Source organism: Anoplophora glabripennis, unplaced genomic scaffold, assembly GCF_000390285.2.
Source record: "Anoplophora glabripennis isolate ALB-LARVAE unplaced genomic scaffold, Agla_2.0 scaffold167, whole genome shotgun sequence".
Taxonomy (NCBI): Eukaryota; Metazoa; Arthropoda; class Insecta; order Coleoptera; family Cerambycidae; genus Anoplophora; species Anoplophora glabripennis.
The window spans coordinates 188,954-201,395 of NW_019416283.1; the positions used below are offsets into that span (position 1 = coordinate 188,954).

The window sequence follows — 12,442 nt, forward strand, 5'->3', positions numbered from 1 at the left end:
GCCCAACTGTCATTTTGCGTGTATAAACAGCAATCGCACATACGTGTGCGAGAGAGATAGAGCTAGTACGGGCTTATACTTCGTTCACAGAACTTCGACTGTAGCGCGCTACATTTAATTTAACCAATCAGCTCGATTCCTTACCCCTTTTTTTCTGTTGGGCCGTATTCCTGTTTTAGTTTACTAGGTCTATGTGTAAATATGATTTCATTTATTTTATTTTCGATTTTATTTTAATACAGCTTAATTTTAAGCAATTCTTAAAGATGTTAAGCTACCAAATTAATTCTAAATATTTGGCTAAATTAAGGTAAATAAATAAGTCCCTAGACAAGTTCGTTAACAGTCATCTAATTAGATTACTCCTTGATTTTTTTGAATCAATAGCAATGCTACGCTGCCAATAGAAATTTAATTTTTTCTCAGCTTCGGCAATTTCTCAACAATTTTGCTCTTCACCAATCTTTTTTAAATATCGCTGATAACAAGCGTTGTGTAAGTGAAACAGGCAACAATAATTCTAAGTGAAATTAGTGATGTGCAGAAACGAATTCATTAAAAAATAAACAAATACTTAAAAAAAAATTTCCCATGTGTAATCCTGATTATTCTGATTTCAATAGTTGTTCAGTTTTGTTCTACAGGCATGGATGTTTCCTTGTCTCTTGTGTATATACTCCACAACCGACATATTAATTATTTGTTAATACGTACATATTATTAAATTCATTTAGTGGCTATTTCTAATACATGTTGCGAATAAAACTAGAGTAGTGGTCATCGCGCCCTTTGCATTATATTAATTGCAATTATTGTATTTTCGTAATTTTTAGGCAACCTCGGCCAAGTGTCGACTTACTCGAAGACCATCGACACCCCATTCTCCAGCGTAAGCAAATCTGATGTCAGGATCTCCAACCCAGGACTGAAAATTGCTGCTGCTCCAGCTTACCAGACTTACGCCGCCCCTGCATATGCCGCCCATGGATATGCCGCTCCCGCAGTGGCCGCCCCCGCTGTAGGAGTCGCTTATTCGGCCGCCCCAGCAGTGGCTCACGTCACCTTCCAAGGCTTGGGTGCAGCTTATGGTTGGTAAATGTAAGGAGTTTCGTTTGCCAGGTGGTTTGATGAGGATTCCGCGTTACTGGGATAACTTTTTTTCCCTCTATTTATTGTATAATTTATTGTGTTGTTTTCTTCCTTACCTGTTATATGTTCTTTTTGATTTAAAGAAATATATGTTTCATCAGTGAGTCGGAAATTTTATTTTTCATCAAGAAAGATGTAAGGGGCTCGAGAATAGTATTTGATTTGAAAAAATTAAATTTTATCTTGAGGGCCAAGTGAAAAAATTAGTTGCAGTTACAACTTAATATCTATTACTTATTTATCAGTTGTCATTATTTTTAAATAGTAAAGATCATGTGACAAAATAATTTTCAGAATTATTGACATAACTTTTAATATCTTAATCTAAATTCTACATAATTATTAACTCACCTTCTCACAATGCCTACTTCATTACAGAGCTAAATATAAGCTACTTTCCAATTTACAAAAAATGTACTTCGGTAGCAAAAAACAAGAAAATCTTTATATCGGAAGCAGTAACAGTTCAGAGAGCTTTTCTAGTGTACAAAAATAGAGGGTAGGTAACATATTAGCTACTAATAGCAACTCACAAACCCCTCTACACGATTTAATTTGGATGGGCAGAATAAAGTATTTTTAAGAAAAGACGAATAGAGGACTTGGTTAAACTATCGAATTTGGGCCCAACAATAGAAACATCAGCTGCAAAAACCGCTACTTTTAGGAAATATTTACGAATACTTACATGTCTCAAATTTCGTTTTTATCGGCTGTTGCTAATATAATTTTAAACTATCCTAATGAAAATAAAGCTTCGTTTTGTATTATACACAAACTAAATAGTCACTTTAAACCACTTTTAATTGACAAAATATCAAAATAACAGGATTAACTACTTGTGTTGTGTTGTTGAAATCACATACTTCTATCTATAGAAGTATGTGGTTGAAATGCGCACATGTACATAACCTCAAACGGAGAATCAAACAAGTAGGCGTCATAGATAATAGAAGAGAGTAGGCGTCTTCGTCTATGCAAGTAGGCGTGTTTTGTTTCACCTAGCAATTTCAACTACTTTTTAAAAAAGCTTTTTAATATGCCGTAAAGCAAAGTTTAGAAAAGACAGAAGTTGTTTCAAGTCAGATTTAAGTTACCAGTGAAATTTGCCATTTAAAAAATTCTATAGAAGTGAATATAACAGCTTAAGATAATTTAATTACCATTAGATATTGAACTGATTAGGTTTTTAAATTTATCGTTTGTTCATTGAGAAAGATATCTATTAAAAACGTATTTAAAAAAAAAACAAACTCAAACCTATGTATCTCATTATTCATTAATTTTATTTATTACGTCGTTATTGTTACTAGAAAATCCCGTCAGAAACTTAAAAAGTAAAAATTAAGTGGGTTTCAGGTTCAGGGTTTATATATGGATTATTATTACGTAGAATCTGCAATATCAATAACATCCAGTTTTTCAGTTATAAACAACGCAAACTTAATGGAACAACCTACATATTTTTAAATTGATAATTGGAAACCCTTTTAAGTAAACCATGCGACTTTCACTGTTCAGTTTCCAAAAAATTGAACCTGATATTTTAACGATTTTTTTTAATGTTCTCGAGAAATAACATGAAAATTGGCTTACCTTGTAGTACCAGTAGACTTTTTGTAGTTTTCAAAATATGTATTTATTTTTTCTATTTTCTTCTATTTCTTTCTCTTTGAACAATTTTTATAGCATATGTATGACAATATCTTCAACGAATGGAAACTGTACACATTTTAAACTTGGACACAAGAGGGCACTAACAATCAATAGGTGAATCGAAACATAACCACACTTTTATTCAAATGTGTCACATTCTATACTTCCGAATTAAGAAAATAAGGAAAGGGTGGGGAAAATAAGAAGGCGTACCGAAATCAAATTCTTTATTTTGTCATTTTGCAAAAAAAATATACCTATAGCAGTTATTTACACATTTTCCTAATATGAACAAACACCGTAAGTGCTTACGAGAATTCATTTATAAAACAGAGTTTGCAAATTACAGGATTAAAACGAAACAAAAAGAAAACGGTATTAAAATACACTTTAACCAAGCTGTTAAATGTTAAAATAACTGTATTTATTATAATGTATAAACTCACGATGCGTTTCATTTTAGATGTATAAAAAACAATTCCTTACAAATTCAAATACTAACTAATAAATTCTTATATAAAACCTGGATAGCAAAAAAAATTTCGACATAAGCAAAAATGGTTAATCATTCCACTATTTTCCTAAAAACGCCGATCGCGAAGGTAGCTAACAAATAGGAACAAATTAAATTAGTCAAAATTATGTCAACAAACAAATTTAGAAGTGTTTAAAACTGCAAGTAATCGGATGTTGAATAAGTTCTCGCTGTTTTTCGACAAATGGCGTTACCAGAACTTAAAGTGTGTTAATTCGACGAAATGTAAACTACTTTTTTTTCCTTATGTTGAGTTTCGTGACGAAAAAACAACTTTTTACAAATGAAGCACACAGAATTATTGTCGAGATTTACAGAGACCATAATCCGTTACAAACATGCGGACATTGGTTTAGATGCTTCAAAAATAGTGGTTTTGATATTGAAGATTAAGAACGCTCTGGGCCACCAAAATAGTTTGAGGATGAAGATTCGGAGGCTTTACTTCATGAAGACTCACGTCAGACGCTAGACTTGTAAAATCATGAGTTGATCATATAACAGGTTCAAAATGTTTGAAAGCATTACGAATAATTCAAAAGTAAGAACATTGGGAGAGATGTCGAACGGCGTCTTTGCATGTGTAAACAGCTGCTTCAACGGCAGAATGTAAAGGTTTTTTTGTTTTTTTAGATCGCATCGTAACTCGCGTTGAAAAATGGATATGCTACGATTATTTTAAGTGTAGAAAATCATGGGGCAAGTCCGGCCATGAGTCAACCTCATCGCAAAGCTGAATATTCACGATTCCAAGCTCCTACTCTGCATTTGGTTTATTATGAGCTGCTCGAACGGAATGAAATCATCACGAGAGATCGCTATTGACTACAATTGATGCATTTCAGCCGATCGTTGAAAAATGGGAAAAAGCAGTGGCTAGTGATGGATAATATTTTCGGGGCATGTTTTTTACAATTTTTTTCAAATAAAGTTTTAATTTCCACGAAAAACAGCGAGAACTTGTTCAACATCCAATTCTATTAAGGGATGATGAGAGAATTTTGTTCCCCGTTTTTCAGACACCTCAAGGATCAGCGGTATAAAATAATTTATTTAAAGTTACCGCGCACTTATATAACACGAATTTTCTTTGCTCGTCCAGCGCAAAATAATTTTAGACACTTTTTTACTTCACATACAATTTTTTCACATGCATTAATATTAACTATAACTTTGCTTTTCCTATCAAGTAGACGATGATTAGCATTTTATATTTCATTTAGATTTAAATATTTTCCTATATAAGTTACATTAATGATATATATGTAAAGGCTCATTTCATTATTCTCTAATAAATTTACCTAATTAATTTCATCTACGAAGCATGTCCCCTGCGCTTTGAGAAATGTAGTTTTCAATTAAAAAAGTACACATCAAATGCCAATAAGTTGCCCGCGAACATGCTTTCTGGTCGCACCCGTGGCCCGGGGGCCCACCGGTTCACGGAGCGCCCCTTCGACGGAATAATATTTCCAATTTCAAAAACACAATTTCGGGTAAAGGCGCACTTTCAAAAACGATTTTTATGTACAGGGTGTCCAGAAACTAAGAACGAAAACTTAGGGGGTGATTTTATTCATAAAAATGTGGTGTAAGTTCCTGGGATCCTTTTCAAAAGCTCAGTATGAACAAACATAACCCTAAAGTATTTTTTATTAAGCGATTTTTTTTTCAAATTTGTAGTTATTAGCAATAAAATTGAAAAAAAAATGGTTGAGTAGAAAACTGGTCATCTGCTTTTTATTTGCGATTTTTCAAAAACTTATTGAAGATCAATAAAGGGAATAATGTTCAACACAATTGCAAGCATTAATATTTGCACAATGAAAATTGCACTGATTAGTTTAAAGAAATGTGACATTTAACAATAAAAGTAGAAAGGTAGGCAAGTCCGCTAACGCGGACTTGACCTTTCTCTCGGGTCGCGTCCTCTGCGGGTTTGTAAATAATATATAACATTTTCCCTACAGCTTTTAATATATATGGTTATTTAACACGTGTTTCATTTTTTGAAAAGTCGCAAATAAAAAAATTGTGATAAACGTTTTAAGGCATTAAGGGCCCTTTAAAGCCTTACAATTTTTTTTCGTAGGTATAATAATAAGCGTAGCAAATTTAGAAAAAATTGCTTAACTTAAAAAACAGTTATGCAAAATATTAATTAAAAAAATAACCGACTAATTGACTTACTTATGAAAAAGTTTGTATCAGTACTTTATGAGTAGATTTGCCCCCACAATTTTTTGTTCGTTGTTTGCGGAAGGTGTACTTTTTTTTTTGTTTTCATGAAGGAAGTGCCGGACTTAAAAAAGGCTGTCAAAGTAGGTAAAACGGGACCAAGCGCGAAGGAATCATGCGATTATTCCAAGAATAGTGACGTTCCCGGGTAAATTATACGGAAAAGTAAGATTCGAAACATCTCGGCTGAGCCGAAGGGGCGCTCCGTCGCTAGAGACTAGGCAAAAAATAAAATGCTAACAAACAACCTAGAAAATGTCTATTACAAAGGCACTGTAGTTTCCTTTTTAAAAATCAAAGATCTGTATTGTTTCGGTGTGTTTTATAAGCTTCCCTCTAAAATTAGCACCTGTCTTATATGTTTATAAAAATTGTAACAACGTTTAGTAAAATCGAACGGCAGTAAATTATGGAACAACGGTATATAGTTTAAAAAGAAGTTTGGTATATTTTATAAAATATCAACTACGTTAAAACTAGTTCATTAAAATGTAATAAATTAAACTTACGATGTAACTTAAAAATTAAAAAAATGTCACTTTTATTTTCTAGTAGGAATTCACTTCTTGAGCCTCAATTGAATAACAAAAATAGTATATAATAACACTAATTATGTATATTTATGCTAGATTTTCTTTCATTTTTTTTTAAATTTTTTTTTACACAAAACGAACTACATCAAAATACACATCATTGCTTTTTCGTTTTAGATTAAAAATACTGTATTACCTCAGCTTTTCTAGTTAAATACAAGTCTAATAATCTATTTCAGTTAAATGTTTTACTAAATGGAAACGCAACCTCTGAAATCTACATCCGTTAACCTCCATTGTGTTCTCCCTGAAGACAGAACATCTGTATATGTGCAATGATATGTTCAACAAGGACATTCCACTAAATACTCCTATAATTTGCAAAAAAAGTCTAGATCGAGTTTTTTTTACTAATCCCATTTTTTAAAAAATTATTTTCAACGTAACACTCTTCACGATATGTGAACGTCTACGTTATTTCATAAATGTTAGGGCTGAGTTAGAAAAGACAAAATTTACCTAACGATTCAGTCTATAAAACGATACAAGGCGGGTGGGAAAAAAGGCGGTGACAGGCGCAGAGGCGGATATTTCCTTTAACTTACTACCTACTTTATACACATCCACTAAATACTTTACTAAGAGATATACAAACCGCCCCTCCGCACGTTACCTATTACACAAATTACACCTACTCATATATATATACACTCACCCACGATATCCTCCAAACTCAAAGCTATGTACAATATCTTACAACTTTATACAGATCACGCACTGTTTTTCTAACCACCCTGTATCTGTAATTAAACTAATTTAATGCTGAACCTTAGCGTTGCTCGGTAAACTCTGATTGGAGTGTTTCAACCCCTCGCTTTTCTTGAAGTCTATTTCGGCGTAGAAAAAGGCCGGTTCGCACTGTGTCTGCGACGCCGCGTCACCCGGGCTGCTCTTGGTCGTCCTCGGACTCCGACTGCCATCTTCTTCAGCTTGCGCGAGGTCCAGCCTGGCGTAATGCAGCTGAATGTCAGTCTTGACCGTGACCGGCTGACCGGCAGCCGAATCCGGTCGAATTTGGTCGGAGTTGACCGATTCGGGACGAGAACCGAGGAGAGTCGAGCTGCTTGAGCACAGCTCGCTAGACGTTGAACTGGGACGTGACGTCGCCCCCTTGGACGTATCGGACGCAACCGAGGAAGGACGAGATTTCTCGTTCGAACCTAGGTTAGGGCGCGGCGATGTGCTGTTGATGGCATCGCTGTTTACGGAATTCGGTCGAGATATTTTGGCGGCGGGCGACACGCATTCGGTCGAACGCCACGTTTCGTATGGGGACTCGACACCTTGGGCGGTGGCGGTGCCTGTTGTCCTGGAGTCTGTAAAATATATTGGACATATGAAGCTCCTTGACCCTGATTCAAAAGATTTTGATGGTAGAATGTTGCTAAATACTTACTAACTTTCAATCTTTCAATAAGTATTTTACCCCGTTTTCGAAAGGGTTGAACGTAAATCTGAATTATCTTGCGGCCAAACCTATTTTTTTAAGAAAAAAATAATAATTCAAAATTTTAAGTTTACTGGATTCAATGCTGTACAAAGCTTTAGTCTGCAGAGTAGTAATTTCCCACAATATCATTAGTTTAAAACACTATGGCAGCTAGTGTAACACTACGTATCATGCTTTCATAATACCTACAGATTAGTAGGTTGCTCTCTGTCTGTAGATACGGAGGAATACTTTGTGGCAGTAGGCGCTGAATAACAGAGATAATTAAAATATAACATAATTTGTAGGTTATATCTCACCCATATTCAAAACATCTTGATAGATAGACCCAAACAGCTAGATCATTTATGGCGTATTAAAGAAAACTAACCAAGTTGAAACTGGCCTCTGTCTGGTGATTCTACCGATGAATGATCTCAGCTGTGTTTACTAGATGCGCGTGTAGTTCAGTGACAGACGAGCTTTAGTCCGCAGAGTAGTTGTGTCTGACGTCATTAGTTAAAAACTTCAAGATTTGAAGTTAGATAACTGTTGCATGATAAAAAAACAGTGTGGCTTTTATACCAGTTGTCCCATTTTAATTGATACACATAAATATCTCGTCAGAGAAGCCACCAACTGAAAAATGGCCCAAAGTAAAAGTTGTTCAGCTCACTGCTTACCTAGGATTTGACCTTGACCTCACTTTTAAGATCAATTGAAGGTCAACTTCGGAATTTTAAATGGGACCCCCTATGCAAAATTTTTTACATCTGGATGTAATCATAACTTTGACCTTGAGGTCAAGGTCAAGGTCACGAGTTTAAATGATTCGTCACCCTTAAAGCAGCCTCGGAATAAGATGTTGACCTCCAGAATTGATGGGATTTACATCAATGTACTCAATCACGACCTTCGATTCGTCCTTGACCTCCACTTTGTCAGGGTTATTTGAAGGTCGTCTATAACAATTGTAGAAAAAAATAATGCTACGAACGAGTGAGGGGAGAATTATAAAAATATCTTGTTACTCAACGAAGGTATAACTTCACTAGAGAATTGAAAAAAGAGATATCTGAGTACGTTACAAAGTAAAACTGACTGACGGTGAAAAATTGAGAAAAAATAAAAATATCACACTACTATTTCTGAGCCATTGAATTATGTCGTCTTTACGTTAGTATTCTGGATTTAAATCTTCAACTGATTTTCAAATGAACCTTTCAAATTCAATCCCGAACATTTTTCGCAACATTTGTTGGGGTGACGGTCGATTTTTATAGTCGACCTTCAAATGACCTTGACAAGGTGGCGGTCGAGAATGAATCAAAGGTCGTGATTGAGTACCTTGATGTAAAACCCATCGATTCTGGAGGTTAACATTTTATCCCGAGGCTGCTTCAAGGGTGACGAATCATTTAAACCCGTTGTGACCTTGACCTCAGGGTCAAAGTTGTGATCACATCCGGATGTAAAATTTTCTGCTGAATCCATTTCCAAGGTTAAAAATAGGGGATCCCATTTAAAATTCCGAAGTTGACCTTCAATTGACCTTCAAGGTGAGTTCAAGGTCAAATCCTGGATAAGCATTTGGTTTTCCCCAGTGAACTGAACAACTTTTACTTTAGGCCATTGTACGATTCTCTTGCGAGATAATTAGTGTATCAATTAAAATGGGACACCCCGTATAATAAATGAATGAGATGGTGGATTAAGATATTAAATCATTAGAATTTTGTATATTTTTGTTTTCTCGCAAAAACTAGGTTTGGCTGCACAAAAATCAAATCGATATTCAAAATTTTATTGAATCCTTGGAACTTCCCGCCATAATTAAAAAGTACCAAAATATCAATAAGTCAACGTACCTTCACTCAATTTGGTGGGGACAACATCTCCAGGTCTTGGTGATGAACTGCCTAGCCTTACATCCTCCTTTATGGGACGAAAGACTTTTGCTTGAGTCTCGTCGATCCCGATGCAAGACAAGTCAATGACCAAAGGAGAAGTATTGCCACTAGAACTCGTATTCTGAAGAGGCAGATTCATCGTCCTGGCTTCTATCATTCCTGGCTTCATAACAGCGTAATCGCCTGGTGTTTCGTCCATCAGTTCCACCTTGGAAGGAATAACGATCGGTGTTTTAGCTGCCGGTGAATAATTAACATAATCCGAAGGAATATCGTCCATTTTAACGGATTTATTTTTGTTAGTTTCAAAGTCCATCACCGTGTAGTCTTCAGCGGCAGGTCTTGCAACTGCGGACTTATTGTTAGTCTTGTAAATAGCATTTAAAAGAGCTGCCGGAAGTTTCAGGGCGGAAGGGGTCTCAGTTTTGCTAGGCGGTTTCATTGGGGAACTGGGACTGTTCAAACTCATGGGGAATATCGTGCTAGAACTGCTAGGAGTAGTAATGCTAGAGCTGGAGCTGTCTTTGGAGTTGCTGTTGCTGTCCTTCCTTGGCTTCTGTCTTGGAAGGCTGGAATATGGAGAGGTGCTCCATGAGGAAATGGGTAAATGCATCCTGGGCGGGGTACCAGTCGAGGACTTCCTTCCCAACAGTGAAGAAACGGAAATAGGACTTGATGAGTTTTTGGTAACTTGGGAGCCAGCTGTGGTGGAATTGATTGAAATTGGTTGGGATCGGGCCTTTTCCTTTTTAGCAATCATCTTCTTCTTTGCAGCACCTAAGCCTAGAGACATGTTTGTGTAATCTTCATTGCCTCTGATGACCTGCGTACTGTCCAGACTAGATTGGCGCTGATGTTTTACGCTTCCAGGAGTCATCTCGACATATCCTTCAGGAGTTTTAGTCTGGTTCTCACTAGGTTTTGCTGAATCTTGAGAATATAAATTTAAAGGCGAGTAATCGCCATTCTTTGGAGAAACTGACGGTACATTTGGTGATGAGGAGAGCTGAGAACTGAAGGAACCCCTTTCGGATCTCTTTGGTTGATTCCCAGACATGTCCATGTAGTCATTCCAGTGATAAGAACTCGGAGAAGTCGACACTCTCGTGTTTGAGGAAGTCGAGTGTGTTCTATACTTCCTCTGGTCCATATCCATGTAATTATTATTTCTAGCTTGTTCATGGGATGACAATCTGTGGTATTGCCTCATATCAACAAAAGAATTGTATTCTTCTTGGGGTGAGGCAATATTATTCCGAGCCGGTGATGAACCACTCATGTCCACATAGGGAGAAACATCACTTTTAGCATTCCTAAGATCAACGCCAGGTTTCATCTCCACATAACCACTGGGGATCTTAGCAACACCTGGTTTCATTTCCATGTACCCGGAATTGGTACTGCTACCGGTATTTGACCTGGAGAAGTCCATCTCCATTAAGTCATCCATAGGACCGATGGAGCTATGAGAACTATGGGTTCTGTAATTCGACAAAAGAGGTGCACTGCTAGACTTGGCACCGGCGTGAGGGTAATGTGGCGGCAACACCCTGGTGGGTCCCTTTTTTGTTTTTGACCCAACGCTAAAAGCTCTGACTCTGGCATTTTCTGGGGTACCCGCCAGTTCTATGTGTCTTTTACTGCGGCAAGTCTCCGGACGAGATCCCACAGAATAAGCTCTGGCAGGTCTGGCGTCATCATCTTCCGATGCGAAGTAAGACGAAACCTTGTCCAGGGGATAGTCCGAGAATCGTATATCGGTGGAAGGAGTACCTGAGGTGACACTGCTCATGCTGACGGTGGGAGAAGTGGCGTTGTGAGGACAACGAGGGGACATGTCCACGTAACCGTCGTCGGAGCTGGGAGGTGCCATCGGTACATAGCTCTCGTATATGCCTGGAAGATAAACTATTGAGGATATAAAAAAAAATCTTACCAATTGGTCTATACATCAAGTACTGAAATAGTAGGCAGTGAATCATTTTCAACATGTGGACCTTTGTGACAGGTAAAACGTTTACGTATGTAGTGTTCTTACGGTAAGTACAGTACAGTTACATAAAATCAGTAAAACAGCTAAAACTATTAAATGTATAAACATCATTGAAAAATGTGATGCACCACATATTATAAGACACTAAAAATGACCGTTATGACTCTCCGTGAATAAATAATAAATTTAGAACGTCATTTGCATAAATGTTAACGTTTTCCATTCTTTAACAATAAATAATTCTCTAGTAAACATTCACTGTATGTGCTAAATTAACAACAATAAAGTGGTGACAGATTAGGTGCTTGTTTTGAAGTTCCACTAAAAATGTCGCAGCCATTTTCGCAAGAAATTATGGGATATCCGTATTAAAAATCAGAAAAGATAGATATAGGGAACCATTATACCATTCGAAAGAAAACAAAATTGTTCATCAGCTTGCACAAAAATATACAGGGTGTTTCATTTAAAAAAGAATAAGTTAAGATGGTTTAAGGTTGACTAAATTCGGCATTAAATTTCTACCACCCTGTATGAAATTAAGTCATTTTGAAATTATGGCAAGGAAACTTAGAGTTTTAGTTATATCCCCTATATTTATTAATTTTTATTATTGTAAAATACACATCTTTTTGAATTAAGCCGCGCTTTTTTAATTTTTTATGAAAAAATTAAATATATCAAAAACGGTTAACTTTAAGAATAGGAAACCTTTATAAAAGTTTACCTAAAAATTGACATAGAATACAAAATTGCAATATACAGGGTGTTCCATTTAAAATAACGAAACTGACGTCAACTTCCGGTATAACCGGAAGCGTTAAGTGGGCGCCATTATTTTAGTTGAGAAGAGCATGCCCGAAAACACCATTGCCCAAATTTTCAAAATTAAAATCGAAATAGTCTCTGAAATATGTCTAATATCTCGTCACCGTCTGA

The 12,442-nt window shown here is 36.2% G+C and overlaps 2 protein-coding genes across 8 annotated transcripts in view; one reads left to right on the forward strand and one right to left on the reverse strand.

The window, feature by feature from the left end:
* Positions 1–191: 191 nt before the first annotated feature.
* Positions 192–1,096, forward strand: LOC108904862 (pupal cuticle protein C1B-like). Its single transcript, XM_018707558.1, has 2 exons — positions 192–195; positions 834–1,096. Exons 1-2 carry the CDS (start codon positions 192–194, stop codon positions 1,094–1,096), a joined length of 267 nt encoding a protein of 88 aa, XP_018563074.1.
* A 5,627-nt stretch (positions 1,097–6,723) lies between these two features.
* The window catches only part of LOC108904873 (insulin receptor substrate 1), a 247,979-nt gene continuing 242,260 nt past the window's right edge, over positions 6,724–12,442 (reverse strand). For 5 of the 7 annotated variants that reach the window (XM_018707575.2, XM_018707573.2, XM_018707577.2 and 2 more), the window contains 2 exons: positions 9,469–11,418; positions 6,724–7,487 (listed from right to left, as the gene is read on the reverse strand). In XM_018707575.2, coding sequence (XP_018563091.2) covers positions 6,928–7,487; positions 9,469–11,418 — 2,510 coding nt within the window. In that variant the 3' untranslated portion in view covers positions 6,724–6,927. The remainder of the gene's footprint in view (positions 7,488–9,468; positions 11,419–12,442) is intronic. The other 2 variants (XM_018707574.2, XM_018707578.2) reach the window with 1 other exon arrangement.